Consider the following 22,592-nt stretch of genomic DNA (forward strand, 5'->3'; position numbering starts at 1 on the left):
GAAGAGCCCGGTTCCCTCTTCTTTAACCCCCACCCCATCAGCTATTTACACACATTGATAAGATCCCCCTGAGCCTTCTCAGCTGCAGGCTGAGCAAACCCAGCACTGTCAGTCTCGCCTTGCACAGCAGGTGCTCCAAGCCCTCCACTGTGTAAATCCATGCTACAGGAGCTGAGGTCATAAAGCTCCAATTGCAGCGTGAGGCTGGGAAAGGAACTTTGCAACGTTTACCTATGTCTTTGTCAATATTTTCTTTGAGGTTTAATGCCATCAGAACATTAAAATTTGAATGGTCAGTGCTATCTCTGCTGTCCTGCACAGAGAGAAAGCTGGCATTGATTCAGGCCCACCGAGTGACTGTAGATCTGTAGCAACATAACAATAATTGTGAACCTGCAGTGAGAAAAGAGTTGTGACCATCATATATACCAATACTTTTACTTACAAATTTATTCAGAGAGAACTGTCTCAGGAAGTCACTTTATCACCTTTCTCATGATGTCTCCTTCTAAATTTCACTGCATGCTACAGAACACAGAACACAACAGAAGTCAGTTTTCCTTTGGAAATCCCTCCATAAAAACATCCTATACTTGTTTCTAAGACTTCAAAAGAATATATTTCTTAATTGGTCTTTGTCAAAACCAGCAAGCAGACAAAAAACTAGGTACAGTTTTTAAAAAACAGTGTTTAAAATCAGAATAAATATGGTGGTGTTCGTTCTGAAGTCTAAAATGTATTTCAGGTGTTCCTGAAAAAAAAATCTAAAATGTTACTGGTTCATGAGAAGGGATAAAATAAATATTTCTTTCAACAATAGAAATGTTAAAAATATTAAAGGCATTGAAGAACTGTACTGTATTGCTACTAATTTAAGAAGTTCTACCTTTTCTGTCCTTTTACACTAGTTCAGGACTTATGCTATCAATATGATCAGTTATTGTACTTACTATCAGCTTTTATTGGAGTGAGTTTTGAAGTTAGAAGTAACCTGGGTCTTAAATTTTTTATCTGGTTTTATTTCCAAATACATCAAGTAAATAAAGATCTTCTCTATATCATATTCATGCAAATAATACATTTAGATGAAGACAAGATGTCTTGAGATAACCAGTCCCTCCTCCCTCCCACTTTAACTAGTCATGGCTGAATGAAACAAGGCAGGAAACAAGTCTGCCACCTCATCATAACACGTTCCTTTTTATTTCTCCTGTGAATGCCTGCCGCTTATTCCCATGTACTAAGCAGCCATATCATGCAAGCATACCCTTCAAGAAATTCCAGTTTTCTTGTTTAGAGACTTGCAGTATTAGTAACATCACAATTGAGAGGAGGGTTGTAGCTTGTTTGGGGTTTTTTCAATGTTCATTCTGTCTTTCACAGATCTCATGAAGTTTCTTTGACTTTGTTGAAAACAAGCAACTCAGGTGGTTTGCGGGGGACACTTTTCTTCCAGACAAACTACACAAGTCAGGATGAACCACAAATGTCTTTGCCTTGGCAGAACTCTCAGCTTTAGCAGTGGTGCCCATGAATCAGTACCAGTCCCTGCAGCAGATAGGGAGAATTGTGTAAGTGGGAGTTATGCAGTGATGACATTTGCTATTTCTCAGGTATAGGGGGATTGCTTCATGGAGGAAAAGGGTGGAAATATCTGCTGTAAAATATGTTCAAATTATTTTTGGCATGATAAAGCTATAAAAAGTTATCTATAAACCAAAACTTTTCCCTCTAAGTTTCCAGCATTCACTTCTCATCCCCTGGCTGCTCCTTCTTTGTTTATTTAAACAGCAAATGTTCGGGGCCGCTTGACCAAGACTAAACTGTGAAAAGCGATTTGTAATTCTGCTGCCTTCTACAGTGTATTCAGTTTCATACATTGCTCCTTTAGGTATGCAAGGTGTGTTAAGCAGTTGTATCTCCTAAAGTTTCTTCTTGGAAATGAACTTTTTACCTTCCCATGTATTAGTATTTTACCTGTGTATTAAAGATAATGACTTCACATCATGCAGAGGCATCAAACCAGAGGGTATTGCCTTGTGTTGCTCCAGGTAAGTACTTGCAGTAGTTCTTGGGGAAAAAAAATTCAGTGCTTTCCACTCTGGATTGCACAGTACACCGAGATAAGCAGGCTCTGCCTGTTATTTTCAAGGAGAGAGATCTGTGACCTCTTCTTGAAAGGGTAGTTGTCAAAGGCTATGTCTGCTCCAAGGAGGTGAGGGAATGGGGCTGCTGTTGTTCTAAGGATCAAGTACTTTCCTCACCGAAGTCTGGGTGCTTGGTTGCCCCCCAGTGTTCAATGACATTATAGCACTTCTCCAGGGCATAGGACCTGCCTTTCCTTGCAAAGCTTTCTAACCTCAGTCCTGTCCCTCTCTGTTTCATCTTACTCTGAAGTTTCCTTGCAGTGATGCATATCTGCAGTTCAGGTCTCATTTCTTGTGCGTAGACAACAAAGGAAACTTGCTTGTTACGCGCTGTAACCCAGCTGCGTAATGCCAACGAAGACACTGCCATAGGGACACGTAAGAGCCCACTGAGGACATGTTTAGCATCAAACCCATGGCGGCATCTGACCTTTGAAACCTTCAGTGCTAATGCCAAGCATAAATCCTGTAGTGCTTGCCATCCTCAATTTGTTTAGCAGATGAATTTTTGTTGCATTGGTTCCCAACAGGTAAAGTGCACTGCGAGGCAGGGGCAGTCGTCACAGCACACAGAGGACAATAGGCAGCATCAGAGTCTTTGACACCTCTGTTTTCAGGGACTCCCTGCTCATTAGGTGCTGAAATGAGGAGGAGAGGGGAAAATAGCAGAACTGTGTGGTCTAAGGAGTGACATGAGGGAAAGAAAAAAGTTCTGGGAAAGATGCCTTTTGTTAAAGGCTGGGAGCACCACCCTGAAGTTGTATGGCTGGCAGATCCCAATATAAGTGCAAATGTATCTAGTTTTTGTTTTGTTTTGTTTTTTATATATATTATATGTATTTTTATATAATAAATATCATCTTGCAATACAATTTGCAAGTTATCAGATTCCAGGGATTATGACGGCTGAAGCACTTGCTCCTGTAATACATGCTGAAATTCCAACATAACACTCAATCCCAATAAAAAATTTAAAGAAATATATCCCAAATATTTTTAATTGCCATAACATTGCAAAATATGGCAATGTTAGAACTCTGGTTGCCTCTGAGAGAGATGGCACTTTATCAAAGGGTGGTGGCATTTTCTGATCAGGAATTTTGGGGTTTGGAATATTTTATTTGGAATGACTTTACACCAAGTGTGCTCAAAATTCAAGTTTTCAAGTCTATGTCTCTGAAAATGTAATCCCAACTGTAAAATTCAAATAAGATTCTTCTTTTCACTATTTATTTTCACATCTGTATAGATTGAGTAGTTATCTAATAGAGTGTTGTAGGATCCCTGTTACCTTCGGTTCAGGAGCTCGTGTGCAGCTTTCTACCTCTGTATGTGTCACTGGATTTAAATATGAATAAGGGACTGGAATTCAGCAGGAAATGTCTTTTGATGGGCAAAAGGAAGAGTGTATGTCCTCTGAGTCCCCTCAGCTCTTTTGGCAGAAATAAAAAGCAGTAAAAACATTTTTTAAAATCTGTTTAAGAGCATAAATATACAAGAAATTATTTGCAACACACAGTAGGATATGATTTGAGGGCAAAGAATTTCTAGAGGTTATTTTCAGAATAAATGACAAACAAGACAGACACGTGCTACTTCTACTACATGAAAAACATCGAGGTGGTTGGTGACAGCCAGCATGGTTTTACTAAGGGGAAATCCTGCCTGACCAATTGGGTAGCCTTCTATGATGGGGCTATGGAATGATGGAGAGGGGCAGAGCAGTTGATGTCATCTACCTGGACTTGTGCAAAGCATTCGACACTGTCCCACACGACATCCTTGTCTCTAAATTGGAGAGACATCAATTTGGTGGATGGACCACTCAGTGGATAAAGAACTGGCTCGATGGCCACACGCAAAGAGTTGTGGATAACGGCTCAGTGTCCAGTTGGACACCAGTAATGAGTGGTGTCCCTCAGGGATTGGTGTTGAGACCTGTCTTGTTCAACATCTTTGTCAGTGACATGGACAGTGGGATTGATGCACCCTCAGCAAGTTTGCCAACGACACCAAGCTGTGTGGTTCGGTTGATACGCTGGAGGGAAGGGATGCCATCCAGAGGGACCTTGACACGCTTGTGAGATGGGCCGATGCCAACCTCATGAAGTTCAAGCAAGCCAAGTGTAAGGTCCTACACCTGGGTCAGGGCAATCCCAGGCACTGCTACAGGTTGGGCAGAGAAGAGATTCAGAGCAGCCCTGCAGAGAAGGACTTGGGGGTGTTGGTTGACAAGAAGCTTAACATGAGCCGGCAGTGTGCGCTTGCAGCCCAGAAAGCCAACCATATCCTGGGCTGCATCAAAAGAAGCATGACCAGCAGGTCAAAGGAGGTGATCCTGCCCCTCTACTCCGCTCTTGTGAGACCTCACTTGGAGTACTGCGTACAGTTCTAGTGTCCTCAACATAAAAAGGACATGGAGCTGTTGGAGCGAGTCCAGAGGAGGGCCACGAGGATGATAAGAGGGCTGGAGCACCTCCCGTATGAAGACAGGCTGAGAGAGTTGGGGCTGTTCAGCCTGGAGAAGAGAAGGCTGCATGGAGACCTCATAGCAGCCTTCCAGTATCTGAAGGGGGCCTATAAGGATGCTGGGGAAGGACTCTTCATTAGGGTCTGCAGTGGTAGGACAAGGGGTAACAGGTTCAAACTTAAACAGGGGAAGTTTAGATTAGGCATAAGGAAGAAATTCTTTACTGTAAGGGTGGTGAGGCACTGGAACAGGTTGCCCAAGGAAGTTGTGAATGCTCCATCCCTGGCAGTGTTCTCAGCCTGTCCCAGTTTCTCAGCCTGTCTTCATACGGGAGGTGCTCCAGCCCCCTTATTGTCCTCGTGGCCTCCTCTGGACTTGCTCAAACAAGTGCTTGACCACACTTACCATAAAAAAAAAAAAAATAAAAAATTTTTCTTCTTACATTTAAATGCTTGATAAGGTCCCCCTGAGCCTTCGCAGCTGCAGGCTGAACAAACCCAGCTCTGTCAGCCTCTCCTCACACAGCAGATGCTCCAAGCCCTCCATCATACTAGAGTCTTGTCAGTAAGTTCACCTCCCTCTTGTACTAGGGACCCCAGAATGGGTCATAGCATCCCAAGTGTGGCCTCACCAGGCTCAGCAGAGAGGAAGAATCACTTTACTTGATCTGCTGGCAACACTCTGCTTTAATGTGGCTCAGGATGCTACTGGCCTTTGCTCCAAGGGCACATTGCTGGCTCACATTAAACCTGTCCACCAGGATCCCCAGGTCCTTTTCTGCAAAGCTGCTGACCAGTTGACTGGGGCCCAAGCCTGTACTGGTGCTGGGGATTATCCACCTTCAGGTGCAGGACTTTGCATTTCCCTTTGTTCAACTGCCTGGGGTTCCTGTCAGCCCATTTCTCCAGCACATTGAGGACCCTCTGAATGGTGGCACAACTCTCTGCTGTATCAGCCACTCCTCCTACTTTTGCAGACATGCTGAGGATGCACTCTGTCCCCTCATCCACTTCCCTAATGAAGATGTTGAACGGGATAGGCCCCAGTGTTGATCTCTGGGACACACTGCCAGTCACTGCCCTTTAGCTGGACTTTGTGCTGCTAATCACAACTCTAAGCCTGATGGTTCAGTCAGCTTCAGTCCAGCTCACCTTCTGCTTACCTAGTCCACACTTTATCAGTTTGCCTAAGGGGATGTCAAGGGAGAGAGCATCAAAAGCCACATTTAAATCAAGATAAACAACTTTTACTGTTCTCCCCTCATCTACCAAGCCACTTATCTAATCACAGGTTACCAGCTTGGTCAGATGTGATTTCCCCATCATCTTAACTCTGGGCTAATTGTTGGTAGCTATGAATTGATAAGGACTTTATTACCTCAGTTTTAGTATTTGGTCTGGAAAGAAAATTGAAGGTATTTGTTTTTCAGCTTTTTTGTCTAAACCCATCAGAGACTTTCCACAAGATTCCGGTTTCACCGAGGATGAGGTTAGATGCAGCTTCTGAACAGAAATGTAAAGGTTCATTGAACAACAACGCTAGAAGTCAGTGTTTAATAGTTAATTTGATCATTGTGCAGTAAGCATACTCATTCAGTTGGTCTGTGTAAGGAAATACGTGGGTCCTTGGAGAAATAGTATCTCGTCCGAAAGAATGGATAAGTGAGGGAGAGAGTTGCTATCTGAGTGAGCCACGGTTGTTTTGTTATTTCCCACACTGAATAGTCTGCCGCCCTCCCCAGGGAGGTATGTCAAGGTTTCAAAACACTTGCACAACTAAATACACTGTTTCTGTGCTCAGCTGTTTGTTTAGGTTTAGGGGTTTTTTTCTCACCTAGTCTGCTCTGCCATCCTGCGAGTCTTTATTTTACATTTAAGCTTTTGGGAAGGACTCCGAGGCTATGCACAAACATAGGCTGAGAAACCTGTATGTATTTGCAAGTTCATATGGATTTGAAAGAGCCGGTTCTAAGGAGAACAACTCCCTGCAACTAGGAAACACATCTAAGGCATGTTCCCAGCTACGCTTCAGCAAAGGAACAAGTTAACTGGCTGCCCAGCCTTGGAGACTGTCTCAACTGCTGCTGTTCTTAGTGGTGCTGAGAGTGTACCCGGAGATTTTCTTATAACTGCTTAATCATGATAAAAAGATATTTTTAATAACACCCCCTGAACCAATTAGTCAAAATTCTCTTTTGCAGCAGGAAGAAATAACTCTTACTAAAACTGGAGATCCAAGCTCTCATCTAATGTCCCGGAGTACTGCACCCATAACTATGCCTGCACAAGCTCAGGGATGCTTGATTACACCAGAGCTTCTGCGCAGGCACTCAGATGAATAATCAAGTTTTAAAGCAGACAGTGGTGAACAGGAATGAAAGGGACTGGATGTTTGGGTTGTTTTTTTTTTACTGCTAAAGCGAGTGCCAGAATAACTTAAAGAGAAAGTGAAGCAATATTTCTACTCAACAGGCATTTCAAGAGGAACCTGGAAATGCAATTGGAGGTTGTTATTACATTAAGAGCTTGGTTAGTTATTTGAGGAGGGAGGTATTTTAAAAGTCCTTAGGCAATCAAAGCCAGCGCCAAATGAGGGCTTTAAAGGTTCTTTCAGTTTGTCACTAGATGTCAGCCTGCACCTTCGGGTCCCTATCATTCTGTAGCATCATGCACCTCTCTCCCAGCACATCACCGGGAATCTGTAACAGTAGACCAGTCGCAAAAAAAATCTCTTAAAGAACTCCCAAGACCATTGTTTTGTATGCTTCAGCAGTGTTTATTTAAGTCCACGAAAAGGTGATTGTTACAAATGAAGACATGAAAAATTGGAGGAAACAAGACTGGTTTTGAAGCATGTTGTACTGATCATTTAGGAAATCCTCAATCCTCTGATTTCCTAAATTGTTGCTGATGTGTAGTCTCAAAGAAAGACCCTTTGCTCAGGCCACACACCTGATGCTGTGTGCACTCTTGGAGCAACTGCCCTTTTCTTGCAATGCCCTGGCTGGTGCCTCTGCCCATGCAACATAGAGCCCAGATTTCATGCACTGATAGTTAGGACTCAAAACTCCGTCTGCTCATGCACAGCTACAGCAGTGCTCTTTGGCCACGTTGGAGACACACTGACTGCACAGCCAGAGTTGCTGCTCTGGCCTAAACCAACTGTTGGCCAACTGTGGATGGGTTGTGCCTCTTCAAACAGCCCATTCACAACCTACACTTGGTGGATCAGCGGCTTAAGAGAGACCTGCCATCTAAATCCATGGTCTACAAACCCAAGGTGTTTCCTACTGGGCAATTTGCCAAATGTAAGGACTTCATGTCTTTAGTGATCACATACTTGGGCCTTCCTCTGAGCATGGTATCTTGCTAGTATTCTGGACTAACTATGAGTTGTACTGAACATAGTCTGTTTCACTGTGTTGTTTTGCTGGCACAAAATTACGTCTACATCAACATCCACAAGAGCATACGGGCTTTGTCATGCTGAGCACCACAGAGGATGTCTTGTAGGCAGTTTACTATCTACTGAAATCCATAGTTACGCTTTAGACACCTAGATAGCTTTTTTTGTAGTGCACAAGAACATTTAAGCATCAGGATAAGGATTAAAATTCCAGCAAGCCAAGCAAGAAACTACGCTGTTCAAAAGCAAATGCAAAGAAGAGTGTCTGGCTTTGAGATTCATCCCTTATTCTTAACTTAGATACTTTCTCCTCACCTATAGAACCATTGTGAGATCTCTCTGAACTCTAAAGTTAGGTGTTCCTGGCATTCTTTTCTCACACAAGAGTGTAGCCTTCTTCATTTGCTGCCACAGGCATTAAGGGTTTCTCCCAGAACATGAGAGACCCAAACGCGTTCACTGCAAATCTTTTGACACATTAGGCTGCTAGACTTAGAGGTCTAGAAAGCTCTCAGGCTCTCACATGGCATACAGAAACTTTAATGGAACCAGGACTTAGGAGAAAGTTAATCATTGTTCTTGGAAAGGAGAGACCTAAAATCCAGACCTGGATCCACTCTTCTGCATTTATACAGAAAAAAAATCTTGGCATTTCCTCTGTGAGGCTCACACCCTAACCACTATGCTGTAGAGTATTCAAGGGCTTGCTTTCCCTTTATGATCCAGCAATGGTGAGCAGCTCATGCAACAGGGAACTGTTTCAAGCCAGAGGATTCAAGCACATTCATGGAGTAGCCCTGAGATTCAGCCATTCCCCAGGGATGTAGAATGGGAAAGCTTAGTCTCATAGCTGGTGGGCGAAAGCTCTGCTCACTTATTTAGTGTTTCAAAAGGGAAGAGGAAGGAACACAATTTACACATGCACTGGAGGTGGGACAGGAGAAGCATATCCAAACACAGAAGCAAAGGGATGGGGAGGAATGAGTTAAGATTACAACTGCTTCTAACTTCGTGTGGCCTGACACAGGGTGTTCCATGTTGGCATGCAGAGATGCCTCCCTCACTTAAACACCAGGGCCAGTCCCAACAGAGATCCCCATGAAGCAGAGTGATAAATGCTACAGACATAAGCAGATTTAGGCATGCTCAAGAACAGACTTCTAGGCACAAAATATTTTACTAGGAAAAACTTCAAATACCTACAGACTTCAACTGGCAGCCAAATCAGGACTTAGGAACTTGGTAATTGTTCAGTACTTAGACACTCAAGTTCTTCTGTGGATATATCAGATTTCTTCAGTCTTCGCATCTGTATAAGAATGTCCATCAGCTGCCAGCTCACTTCTGCTGTTCTTCTCCAGACACCTTGCAAATCACTATCTTCGCAGTTAGTGAAGCATCCAAGTCTCTAGTAGAAGTCTCTTCCGCCTTGAAAAAAACAGAACAACAGCTTCTCCTTGCAAATAGCAGAACCAGCTGCTTTGAGACCAAACCCAAATTTTACAACAGGAGTTACTGACATGTGCAGTAACACAATCTGCAAAGCATAATTGCCACTAATGGCACTACAATTTTCTCTGGACAGAAACAGCAACTTTGTTCCACATCAGTACTTAGAGGTGACAAAAAACCCTCTGCAGAAGATTTTTCTCCCTCCGCAGAAATGTTTTTTTTAGCTGGGTCAGGCAGATGTGAGCATTAGGCTGCAGGGGAAGGGGCTAGAAATAGAGAGGGGTTTGAATATTGTATTTATATATTCATCCTATATGTAGTATTGGGGATTAACAAACTTGTGTATTGATAACTGCTGCATTTTTCCATCTTTTAAAATAAATATTTTCACGTTTCCATTTTAAATTATTTTTTCTCATAATTTAAAAATTTTCTAAAAAGTAAATCTATAACCTTATTATTAAAACTTTCACAGCTTAAAATTACACTTTTTTTCATGCCCTTATAAAGTCTATTTCAGATCAACCTCAAATTATTTCCCAGATCTTTCTCTAGAACACAGGCTGGGACAGGCATTATCCCTGCCCTTCTATAGGGTGTGAGAGCACTGAATGGCAGGCTCCAGGGCTGCTCACACCAGAAGAATTGAACTAGAGTTAACTGAAACACTGGCAAGTACCAGTGCAGACCTTAAATACTTTTGCAGAACAAAAGCCTTTGTGCTTGCTTTTAGCTGAACCAGAATTATCCCCAAGCAAGCAGCTTGAAATGGCTACAATTTGTATTTTCTTCCTTTTTGTTTTATTTACAGTTGTGTTGGTTTCCTGGAGCAGGATACAAACAGTCTGAAGCACAGCAAGAACAAATCCTGCAGCCTCAGTACCCCAGGAGAGGTGCCTGCCTTGCTGCACATTGTTTGAGGATGCAGGTTTCCCACCCAGCAGCCTGGAGAGAGGCTGGGGAACAGGATGTCAGGGGGCTCACATGCTCCCCTCCAAACCCAGCCAAACACCACCTCTCCATGAAGCTGCAAGTCCTGTCCTTGGGTTTCTCCTTGGCTGTCTGGGTTGCTCGACATGCTGGTAGCAGCAGAGGGGGATGTGAGGAGCTGGAAAAATTAATCCAACATAGCTCTGGGGGGAGCACAGTGCTCCTTGCCCCCTCTCTTTTCTAGGTCCCTAAGAGAGGGGAAAAGGCCAAGCCTGATCAAGCAGGAGCCTTGTACCCACTTGCCCTGACTGTTCCCATCAGGGCAGGTGTGAAACAGAATGTAGGCTGCCTGATCCCTGTGCCCTCACTGGAGCCCTGAGAGCTCCAAGCTGGCATCACCTACAATGCCATACAGCAGTGAGAAAGCAGCCCAACCCTTCCCCTTTCCACCCTCAAACACACACACACACACACACACACACACAGGGGCAGGAGGGCTGCTGGTCCCCTGCTGCTTGCACCTCCAGGTTGGGGGTTCACAGCCAAGGCCACCCAGCCCCTCTCCTCCCTGTGGTGCCTTACACACCCTGCATCCTTCCTGGATGGAGTCCTGCAACCCTCCCCAGTGCCTGTTCCCCAGAGCAGGCACAAGCACTAAAAAGCTCCCAGAGACACTCCAACCCACCCTCCCTCCTCCTACTCCTGTTCCCCAGTCTGGGAAACTTTTTCAAGACAATAATTTTCATCAACAAGCTTCCAGGAGCAGAAACAACCCCAAAAGAGCATCTCTCAGACAGAAGCCCTCTTTTACCCGTCTCTCCTCCCCTTGACCCTACCACTCATTCAATATCCCAGGGTCACATCTTGCACAAACCCCATAGTCCCCCCCCCAAGCCCCCTGCCCATCTCAGCAGTGCTGCTCCGCGTAGCCAGCGGGCAGCAGGTCGTGGCGGCTGCTGTACACCACCACCCCAGGTGGGTAGTAGACTACCTCCGGCTGGATGGTTGCAGGAGGGCAAGAAGCAGCAACCGGCTGATCAGGCTGGCCAGGCACCACCAGGGCATGCAGGGCCTGCTCCTCCTGCTCAGGCTTCGTGGTGTCAGTGAAAGGACGCATGGTGGTGAGGGAAGGTGAGGTGATTCTCCAGAGGAGGCTCTTCAGTGAGTTGCGGAACTCCCTGCGCATGAGGCAGTACAGGATGGGATTGAGGCAGCTGTTGGAGTGTGCCAGGCACACGCTGATGGGGAAGAGGTACACTTGGGAGAGGAAATACTCAGTACTGAAGTTCACCACGTTGAGTTTGATGAGGATGCCCCATGTTGTGAGCGCTTGGTTAGGCAGCCAGCACACGAAGAAAGCCAACACAACGATGGACACTGACCTAGTCACTTTGGCACGGCGCTTGGTGCTGGAGCCACTGCAGGTGCTGCCAACATGTTTCTCATTGATGAAGCGTACCAGGAGCAAGTAACAGAGGCTGATGATGATCAGTGGCACTACAAAGCCCAGTAGCACTTTCTGGATGTGGTACAGACCTAGCCAGAACTGGGTATTGCTGCCTCGGCCCTCGGGGAATTTGACAAGGCAGAGCACATCATCAAAGACAGTGGCAGTGGTGGAAAAAATGGCATGGGGCAGGGAAGCCAGGATAGCTGACAGCCAGATGAGTACACAAAGCCATTTGGCAGAGCAGCAGCCACCCAGTGGGTCACCTCTCCGCTGGTTCTTCAAGGCTGTAGACACAGAGTGGTATCGAGCTATACTCATGGCAGTGAGAAAAAAGACACTGGCATACATATTCATGGCTGTCACATACGAGACAATCTTACACATTGCCTTACCGAAGAGCCAGTTGAAGTCTAGTGCATTCTCCACTGCCCAGAATGGCAATGTCAGCACAAACTGGAAGTCGGTTACTGCCAGGCTGGTCACAAAGAGGTTAATGGGGGACTTTCTCCAGCCTTGCTTGCTTTTCATCAGGTAGAGCACTAGCAGGTTGCCCACCAGCCCCAGGGCACATACCACAGAGTACACCAGCGAGATGACAATACGCACCACATCGGAGCTGTCTCCCTGCACCCCATCAGCTCGCTCCAGGTTGGTGTTCTTGAAGAACTGCAGGAAGGATACATTGCTGCCGTTGCCCATCTGGGAATCCTCCAGGAAATCCAGCGGCGCGTTCCAGGACTCCCAGTCCGCTACTTCCTTCGTGCCGACAGCTGGCGAGCAGGCACGGCTGTCACAAGGGTCCCCCATCCCACACTACGGAGGGCGGCGGGTTCGCGAGAGCTTTTTTCCAGACCCCCGAGCTAGCAGTGGGAGGCAGTCTCTGCGGGAGTCAGTCTCTGAGGGGACACCTACCGTGTCTCTTCGGCCCGGCAGACCGGCACCGATCCCCGCTGCTCGCCGCGTTTATATACGTGCCGGAGGGGCGGGGCATGCGCGGGAAGAGCGGAGCTCTCCCGGGTGCTGAGAGCGGGCGTCCGTGACCCCGCCCACCCCCCCCGCGGGACCCACACCCGGTCCGTCTCCGCTGCTCCCCGCCGCCCCGTTCCGCCTGTCTGTCCCCGCTGCCCGCCGCCGCCCCGTTCCGCCCGCACCGCGTCTGTCGCCGCTGCCCGCCGCCGCCCCGTTCCGCCCGTCCGTCCGCGCTGTCCGCCGTCGCCCCGTTCCGCCCATACGGCCCCGGGGGATCAGCACCGGCTCTCTCCCCTGTGCCCGCCGCCGCCCCGTTCCGCCTGTCTGGCGCCGCGGGACCCGCAGCGGGTCTCTCCCCGCTGCCCGCCGCCGCCCTGTTCCGCCCGTCCGGCCCTGCGGACTAGTACCAGCTCCGTCTCCGCTGCTCCCCGCCGCCCCATTCCGCCTGTCTGGCCCGGCGGGACTAGCACCGGGTCCGTCCCGGCTGCCCGCCACCGCACCGTTCCGCCCGTCCGGCCCTGCGGACTAATACCGGGTCCGTCCCCGCTGTCCGCCGCCGCCCCGTTCCGCCCGTATGGCCCCGGGGGATCAGCACCGGGTCTGTCCCCGCTGCCCGCCGCCGCCCCATTCCGCCCGTCCGGCCCTGCGGACTAGTACCAGGTCCGTCCCCGCTGTCCGCCGCCGCCCCGTTCTGCCCGTCCGTCCCCGCCGTACCAGCACCGGATCCGTCCTCGCGGTAGCAGCACCGGGTCCGTCCCCGCTGCCCGCCGCCGCCCCTTTCCGCCCGCACAGGGTCCGTCCCCGCTGCCCGCCGCCGCCCCGTTCCGCCCGTCCGGCCTCGCGGTACCAGCACCGGGTCCGTCCCCGCTGTCCGCCGCCGCCCCGTTCCGCCCGCCCGGCCCCGCGGATCTCGCACGGCGTTCGTCCCCGCTGCTCACCGCCGCCCCGTTCCACCCGCCCGGCCCCGCGGGACCCGCACCGGGTCCGTTCCTGCTGCTCACCGCCGCCCCGTCCCGCGCGCCCGGCCCGCCGGGAGCCGTGCGTGCTAACCGAGCGGGCGGCGCGGTTCCGCGGTCAGGGTCTGGCTAGTGCCCTGTCCCAGAAAGCCCGCCCGGCGGGTCAGCATCGAAAGAAGATCCTCTGCCATTCCCGGGCACTGCTGGGGACGTCGCGCCCGAAACACCCCTACACCAGAAACCTCGACACCAACCCTAGGCGTGCTTCTCTACCCCCAAATAACCACATTCAGGACAGGGATCAACACCTTTCATGCTTCCGGGACATCGGGAGACGGTGTCTATTCCTAATTTTAAAATGAACGACACGGACAACGAAGCTGTAAAGTTTTGCGAGGCGGGCAAGATCGGCGGCGGGCAGAGGCCGCTTTCCCGGGATGCTGAGGGGCAGCCGTGAGTCCCGGCCACCCCTCGGCCGCCCGCAGGGGGCCCCGGAGCGCCGGCGAGCGGCCGGCACCTTCCTGGGGAGCTCGGCAGCGACAGCCCGCCGGGTCCCTGCCCTGTGCGGAGACCGAAGCTCGCCTTCCCACCAACCTTGCAGCAGACGCAGAAAGCAACAAGTGGGAATAGAAACCGAGGCTTTCCCTCGTCCATTCTGCTTTTAAACAAATAGGGACAAGAGTGCAGTTTAAAAACTAAGTAGATTCTAAATACACTTAAATCAAGCACTGTGAATCAGCCATGTGAGGGAGATTCTTCACTATGAGGGTGGTGAGACATTGGCACAGGTTGCCAAGAGAAGCTGTGGCTGCCCCATCCCTGGCAGTGTTCAAGGCCAGGCTGGATGGGGCTTGGAGCAACCTGGTCTAGTGGAAGGTGTCCCTGCTCACGACAGGGGGGTTGGAAGCAGATGATATGTAAGGTCCCTTCCAACCCAGCCATTCTGTGATTCTATGATTCAGATTTAACAAATAAGTTATTTCTCCATAGTCTTTAAACTGATTAATCTTACTGAAATTCCTCCAAAGGCATCACTGTGTGTGCTGTTTGTTGCCAGCAGTCAACTGTTGCTTCAGTTTATACCTACAGAGACCCTGTAAAAGTATCAGCCAGATTTTGGGAGAGCTAAAGGGAACAAGAGTAATTAGGAAGTTTTATGCACCATTCATATTGCATATAATGAGGGCACAACTTACTGGAATTAGCAGTACTGTGCTTGGGGAAGGCTTAGCCTGCAGATTACTTGCTACACTAAATACATTGGTACTACAACAAAACAAAAAAAAAATTGAAATATGTGCCTTCAAAAGACTGACTGCCACAGGCCTTGAAAAATGGACTCCTGGCACTTCTTCCCTAGTCCCTCCAAATTATGGGTTTTTTCTAGCTTCTATACCTCTGAATCACTGACTAGGGTTGCATTCAGGTGGCATTTTCAATAGCAGGGCATTAAGTTGCATCCCTAAGCCTGCTGGATGGCAAAAGTTTCTCAAATTTCCTCGTCTAAAGTAAACCACACTTGCAGTGAAACCTGACAACCCTATCAGCCCCACAAGTGTTTCACAGTCCCCTGTGAAACACTACAGGCAGGAGGGAAAGCCAAGGATGCTTCGACACTAGTAGTGCAACAACCATATACAAAAGCGAAAGGAAAATAATACCAAGTTTTAATCAGAGTCACACCACTGCCAAGGTTCTGCAAACAGTACAGGACATGAAGTGCCCCCTGGCCCTCAGCAGTGCCAGCTGCCTTAGCAGTAGTGTCAGCACTTATCCAAAACTAAAGTTAGTAAAATATTTGAAATAGACAAGTTCTTGTTCAGTTTTTCCTCCTCTACTTAGTCCTTCCACTATTAGCTCACGAGAAAAAAACCATCAGTAATTGAGCCTTGCAGAGACTATGACACATTCACCTGGTAAATCATTAGCGGGATGGACACTGCAGAAGTGGATTTCTTCCAGATTGAATTCTACCCTATCCTGATCACACTGCTACTTACATGCCCAATTTTAAGTATCTCACTGGAAAAATTGCAGAAACCCTGTCTTGCACAAAATAATTTCTTCTACCATTTGAATATTTCCTTGCTCAGGAGAACATCTTCTTGATGTACTGCAGAGGCTGAACAGTAATAAAGATTCAGAAAGGGGAAGGGGTGGAAATCATGTCTGAAGATATGTTGCTTTTTTTTGTTTGCCACCCAGAGAAAGCAATAGAGTGTGAACTGAGGAACAACGGCAGTGGCTTTTGAATTCAGGGCTGCAAGTGTGAAACACTGGTCCAAGTTTTTTGCTCATATTCTGACCACCAGACAGATTCCTTTTCAGTCTTGGGTTTGTCTTTTTTTTTTTTTTTTTATCATTCTTCATCTCAGAGAAGATGTTTTAGAGAAAGGTAAGGAACCTTCTACACCTAGATGAATAATAAAATGAATATTCACCAAATAATTTATTCATTACACCATCAGAACTCTTCCGTAGCCAGAAAAAATGCCAAAAATAGTAATCAGCTGTTTTCCAAAAGTATTGCAAGATTGATCACATACATTACCTAAGGGTTACTATCTTGGAAAATACTGTCTTCTATCTGATCCTTATTTATTCCACCAATGCTACCAAAGGCTTGTTGCTTGTGACTTTCTGAAGTCTTCTATTTATCAAAGTGTCAGTGAAATTGGTGTTACTGACTCAATCTTTTTGAAAACTGAAATAGTTTGCCTTGATGGCATAGGCTTTTGAGATGTATTCTGGTGGTAATGGGGAAAAAAATGACTGATTTGTTTACTTTGGAAATCTCAAACTGATCCTGTAGAGTTTTGTTAGAAGCTTTTTGGGGTTTATATAGTACTATGCTAAAATAATCCATGGGGCTAAGGTTGCTAGTTTGCCTTCAGGTATCATCAGTCTGCACAGTAAACTTGAAAAGCTTGCACCAGTTCAGACTGCCAACAGAAACTGCCCATTGATTTCGACCAGATGTACCAGAGATGAAAGTGTCCCTGCAGGTATTTCTCAGATAGCCTTTAAAGTGTTTCAGATAAATATGACAAATAAACATTTGCTGAAAATGATAATTTTCCTAGAATTTACCCTGAAGGATCTCTTATCACTTTTCACTTCCTTTACAGACCTCGCACACTGATGAAAGATTGATTATGATTACAACAGTGACTGAACCAGCCATACGCTGTTCTGAAATGTTTTGGCAAGGAAAATGGGGTTCTGTTTTCAATATGAAAGTAATTTTTTCAGCTCAAAGCACACTTTTGAAATACTGACGTATCACTACTTTAAATATAGAAACATGCGACTATTTCTCAGGCCATTTTTGTAGCAGCAAAGGATATTTTAATCTTTTTCTATCCAACATACTGAAACAATGGGTAGTAATAGTAAAGCTCTTGAACAGATTTCATCAAAAAGAGTTATTAATATGTGCTGCTTAAATGGGCTTTATATTTTTCTTAAATGTTGCATTCTTGCCATAGAATTCTGTTTCATGAATAATTCTTTTGATGGCATTTTCTTCTCATTAAGCTGAATTTTGGAGCAGGAAAAGGAAACAGGAAAAAAGGGACATTTCATATTTATTTATTTTCTGACTTTTAATTTTTGGAACCCCTGTGGTGTTCCTTTGTTTTTTTTATGGGCTCAGGGCTACAACCTCATGCTTTTGACTAATTTGGACAACAACTGTTAACAGTTACATTTTGAACTGGATTTTACAAGTGTATTTTCACCTATAGTGAAGGTTAGGTGTGACTTGGTGTGCATCCACCATGGGAAGATTTTCAGGCAATTCTTTTCTTAAAAGTGTAGAGGGAAATGTATACAGGTTTTCATATAAAATCTCAGTCAGATACCACAATCAACATAATTAGATAACACAATGATCATACCATCACAGGTACACTTCATGGACCACAAACATGTTCTCCAGAAAGCATTATTTAAATAGAGATATAAATCTTAAAAAAAAAACCCAAAAAAATCCCCAACCAACCAAACAAAAAACTACTTTAATCATGTTCACATCCTCTCTTCATTTGCCTTCAAGGTAGATCACTGAGAATATATTTTTCTGGCACTGATTTTTATAAGAAGTTAATTTCAAAAAGTGACCTGTTGCTCTAGAAACGTGCTTTAAAATGGTTAATATGGATAGTTAAGACCAAATGACCTTTTAAATTCACACAGTCCAAGTATGAAATTATAATTTGGTGAATTAGCTCACCAACTACAAAAAACAATCCATCCTTGAGGACTGATCAGGAATCTGAATGTGAGCATCCCAAAAATTTTCACATAATAGAATCACTGACTACTTCAGAGTTTGTTTCTTTCTGTTCCTTGAATCTGCCCACAGATGTACCCTAAGTAATGTCAGCAAATACTTTTTTGCATAAATAACTTAGAAAATTCCAAAAATCTTTAAAGACTATAAGAAAATTGCGACTGAGAGATCCAACAGTGTCTTTGATTCAGTTACCAATAATTAGTTGTGTTAGGAGGCTGCATTTCTATATGAGAAAGAGGAAAATAAGATTTTAAAAAACATACTCATAAACTTACATCTAAATCTGCATAAGAAAAAAAAAATAAAATCACTGGATGCGCAGTAATTACGCAGCAAACTCCACAGCGTCTCTGGGATTCAGAGTAATTCCCTTTCAGTTCATCTCTCTGTTAATACTTGCTACCTTTAACATAGCCCACCACATCGTGTGTGATTCATCTGCTTAACATTTCTAGTCCAAGCAAATTGTTAAACTGCCTGTATAGTTAATAGATAATCAGGTCTGGACAGACTTTTACCTCGTATGTGACAGAAAGGGATGCATTATCCTACAGAGGTTATCTTCTCTCCCTACTGATCGGAGGAACAGACAAGCAGGCATATATTAGAGGCTTTTAGATATTTAAACTTTGAGCAAGAGGATCTCATTCCTAGTAAAGCAAAATTTCCTGACTCCCTTCAGCTGGGCTTCATTTTGTAGCAACTTCTCAATGTCAAATCAAACTATTTTTGTTGCGGTTCCTCACTGCTCATAACCTCTGCTTTTCTGTCTCTCTGTACATGTTTACACATGCATATAAATTCCTATACACACATTTCTTTCACTGCTGTCCTGGAAGTCTACTTAAATTTAAAAGAATCCAGATATTGATTGTGCCTGGACTGCCAATCCAGGCTGGACCGTGTCTTTTGATCGTGTACCTTGGGTTTTTCCCTGCCTTCTTTCATTAAATGTACAGGCTTTTCTGTGTTGAGCTGCAGGCACTGAACTGCAATACCTTTGTGGCCAAAAGAACACAGCTGATATAGTGTTGTATTCTTTTTATAATTGAGGTTATGAAAAAAAAAAATAAAACGCCCTTACATTCACAAAAGGCTCCAAAACCTCAGGTTATGCCTCTTTGGAACAGGAAACCACTAATTCATTCCTTATAATTAGATTTTTCCAATTCATTGTGAATGACTGAATAGCTTTTCAGGTAGGTATCTTATATTAATAGTCCACAAATGCTCTACTACATCAGGTCTGTACTGGGAAGACACAGAGACATTCACTTCAATAGCTGGCCTCCGTATATCCTCACAGCAGGAAAGTGCTTTCTGCTTGTGCCATTGCTTCCCAATTCAAATCTATGTGGCTCTGTCAGCTATAGCCACAGCATCCCTTAAGCAGGAACCCTACTGTCCTCCAGGGTATTTTCTGACCCTGCGCCCACTGAATCACTTCTTCTGTGTATGTGCATGCTGGCACAGAGCCCAGGGAGTTATAGATGTTTCAGATCAGATTCCCACACTTCTCTTTCTCCATCCTGTATGACTTTTCCATCCACAATTTTTGGTCATTATAAAAAAAAAAAAAAATCAAATCAAAACAAAACACCCACATTCCCACAAACCCTCTTGAGTTCCTAAAGATTTTATTTTGTCATCATTTCCTGATTTTTTTTCTTTCTCTCAGATGATGCTGTCTAGAGAAGGGGTAACAGGGAAGAAAATAGGCAGGAATAACAGGTTGAAAGAGTTAGTCCAGAAAGAGAAACTCTGTAGTCTCAGGAAAGGGCAGACTGAAAAGCATCTCGTGCTTGGAGACAATTATAAGTAATGGGAATGAACTTTTCCTGCTGAGGATAAAACCAAGATAGAATCCTGCATGAAATACTAGTTGCCTCACATCGGACATGCTGAACCAAGATAGAATCCTGCATGAAATACTAGTTGCCTCACATCGGACATGCTGAACACCTACCCAAAAAGATTACTGGAAATTCAAGCAAATAGTTAAATGCCTCTCACAGAAGGGCTGTTTTTCTAATTGCCTTCCAGAAGTTTGTTAAACCAGTACTTTGTAAACATACACCTATACCTTAAACTTTCACCCCTTCTTTCCAACGCTCCTAACCTGTTCTGTTCATTTTACAATCCTTCTCTTTTTTTATTCCATTTAATGTAGATACTTTCTTATTCTCCAATTTAATTATTTTAAATATTCACTGCAAATTGTGTAGCTTGTTCTAGGCAACAATTGTCAAGTGTTTTTAAAATGTTAGGTATTATAGACACCATTAGCTTTAAAATAATTTCAGGAAAGTACTGATAAATTGCTAAGCACGCTACAGTATCTACTGTCACAAAACAGCCTAATGCCTGCTATGTGACTAGACTATTCAAAGAATCCTAACGGCAAGCACACCAGGAAACTTCTCACTGTAACAGGCAAGATAACATTATTCATATGCTGAATATATGTCAGCTATATTAAAATAAATACCTTACAATCTTCTCTTGGCAAGTGTTGTTGGATATTGAGTATTACACAAAATCATCTTTTTTTGCATGGTCTGTGTCCTTCCATTAGCTAGAAGACAGCACATTATGACTCATAAATCAAATATCACTCTTTTATAAAAATATTCTGTTTCCAGAGTTATCATGTCTCAAGCCTCGGAGAAGCCACATTTCTATGTGATTTAGAAATCCTTGGAGTTTTAACTCTTTCTTGCATTTGTGTTCTCTGGAGTTTGAGGCTCACAGTTCTCACGCTTAAGGCTGCTATTTGCCTTTGGGAAAGTTTGAGCAGAGGAATGAGCATAATTAAGCATAGATTGCCATGAAACTATCCAAGAAACCCATGCTGGAGTCAATTTTAAGCAGAGGGCTACTGAAGCATACATGGAACTCACCCCATGTCTCAAGGACAGGACGGCACCAAAGCAGTGCCCTGAACACCTGCCTCTGGTACTTGGGGAGCCATGGCTGGGGCAACCTTAGCAAAGGACACATGAGAGTATCCTTGGTGAAAAGTACATGGCACGCACTTAAAAACGCGGGTGCAAGGCTATGAGAAACCTTCCCTATGAAGGGAAGACATTCAGATGTAACCCAAATGTGGCTGCACACTGCTAAAGCACAGGAATGGCCTCTGCGCCCCAGCGGAGACAACCTGGAAGATGGGCTCTGCCTGTGCAGGGGCCTGAGGCCCTGGCTGGGCCCTGAGGGGTCCTGGTTGCCTCAGGTATAGCAAGCCCCCATGGCCCCTTGTTGCTGCGATGGCATGCAGGTTGAACACTCTCGTGCTTCAAGCACCTTCTCCACAAGCTTGGTGCAGATGACACCAAGTTGGGTGGGAGTGTTGATCTGCTGGAGGGCAAGAAGGCTCTGCAGAGGGATCTGGACAGGCTGGATCCATGGGCTGTGGCCAATGGCATGAGGTTCAACAATGCAAAATGCCAGATCCTGCACTTGGGTCACAACAACCCCATTCAATGCTCCAGGCTTGGGGCAGAGTGGCTGGAAAGGTGCTTGGCAGAAAAGGACCTGGAGGTGCTGACTGACAGAGCTGAACATGAGCAGCTTGTGCCCAGGCAGCCAAGAAGCCAACAGCATCCTGGCCTGTATCAGCAATAGTGTGGCAGCAGGGCCAGGGCAGTGATCATCCCCCTGCACTGGACGCTGGTGAGGCTGCACCTCAAATCCTGTGTTCAGTTCTGGGGCCCTCACTACAAGAGAGACATTGAGGTGCTGGAGCAGGGCCAGAGAAGCGCAACAGAGCTGGTGAAGGGTCTGGAGCACAAGTGTGATGAGGAATGGCTGAAGGACCTGAGGCGTTGAGTCTGGAGAAAGCTCAGGGGGGACCTTATCGTTCTTTACAGCTACCTGAAAGGAGGATGGAGCAAGGAGGTGGCTGGTCTGTTCTCCCAATTAAAAAATGATAGGACGAGAGGTAACGGCCTCAAGCTGTGCCAGGAGAGGTTTAGACTGGATATTAGGAAAAATTTCTTCACTGAAATAGTGATCGGGCATTGGAACAGGCTGCCCAGAGCAGCAGTGGAATCACCATCCCTGGAAGTGTTAAAAAACCGTGTAGATGAGGCCCTTGGTGGTTTAGTGGTGGTAGTCCTGGGGTAGAGATTTGACTCTATGATCTTGAAGGTCTTCTCCAACCTGGCTGATTCTGTGATTCCAAGCAGGGTAAAACCCCTTCCCTGCCGGCTGCGGGAGTGCGAGGCCCTGCGGCGACCTGCCGTGTGGGGCCGGGGCGGGGAGGCTGCCTCATACGGGTCGGCCCTCCCCGGGGCTAACGCCCCACCTTTGAGCCGTGGAGGGCGGAGGGGGGGGGCGGCAGTCCCCGCTGGCGGCCTCTCGTCCCCTCCCCTCCGGGCTGGCCCGGCCCGGTTCGCTCCGGCGCCTTAACCCCGGCGGCTCCGAGGCGGGGGCTCCCGGAGCGGCTCCCTCCCCACAACCCTCCTTCCTCCCCGGCAGAAACCAGACACCGGGACGGCCCCGCGCAGTCCTTGTG

General features: G+C 46.2%; 1 protein-coding gene across 2 annotated transcripts; it reads right to left on the reverse strand.

Moving 5' to 3' along the window:
- Positions 1-1,337: 1,337 nt before the first annotated feature.
- On the reverse strand, positions 1,338-12,790 carry RXFP3 (relaxin family peptide receptor 3). 2 transcript variants are annotated; one of them, XR_003989271.1, is made up of 3 exons: positions 11,396-12,772; positions 9,226-9,450; positions 1,338-1,548 (listed from the first exon to the last, which is right to left on the reverse strand). XR_003989271.1 is itself a non-coding variant. In XM_030470912.1 (2 exons), the coding sequence occupies exons 1-2, from the start codon at positions 12,659-12,661 to the stop codon at positions 9,361-9,363; spliced, it is 1,356 nt and encodes a 451-aa protein (XP_030326772.1). In that variant the 5' UTR covers positions 12,662-12,790; the 3' UTR covers positions 7,372-9,360. The 2 variants fall into 2 exon arrangements, 1 of the variants encoding a protein (XP_030326772.1); XM_030470912.1 differs by lacking the exon at positions 1,338-1,548 and having other exon boundaries at positions 7,372-9,450; positions 11,396-12,790.
- Between the last annotated feature and the right edge of the window lie 9,802 nt (positions 12,791-22,592).

Source organism: Strigops habroptila, chromosome Z (assembly GCF_004027225.2).
Source record: "Strigops habroptila isolate Jane chromosome Z, bStrHab1.2.pri, whole genome shotgun sequence".
Classification (NCBI taxonomy): domain Eukaryota; kingdom Metazoa; phylum Chordata; class Aves; order Psittaciformes; family Psittacidae; genus Strigops; species Strigops habroptila.

Bases quoted from the DNA above. Each gene is read 5' to 3' on its own strand.
- RXFP3 (XM_030470912.1), bottom strand. From the start codon at position 12,661: ATGGGGGACCCTTGTGACAGCCGTGCCTGCTCGCCAGCTGTCGGCACG. The intron at 9,451-11,395 runs GTAGTCTACTAC...GTTTTTTTCAAG, and splicing joins CTGCAACCATCCAGCCGGAG to GCGGAAGAGACTTCTACTAG.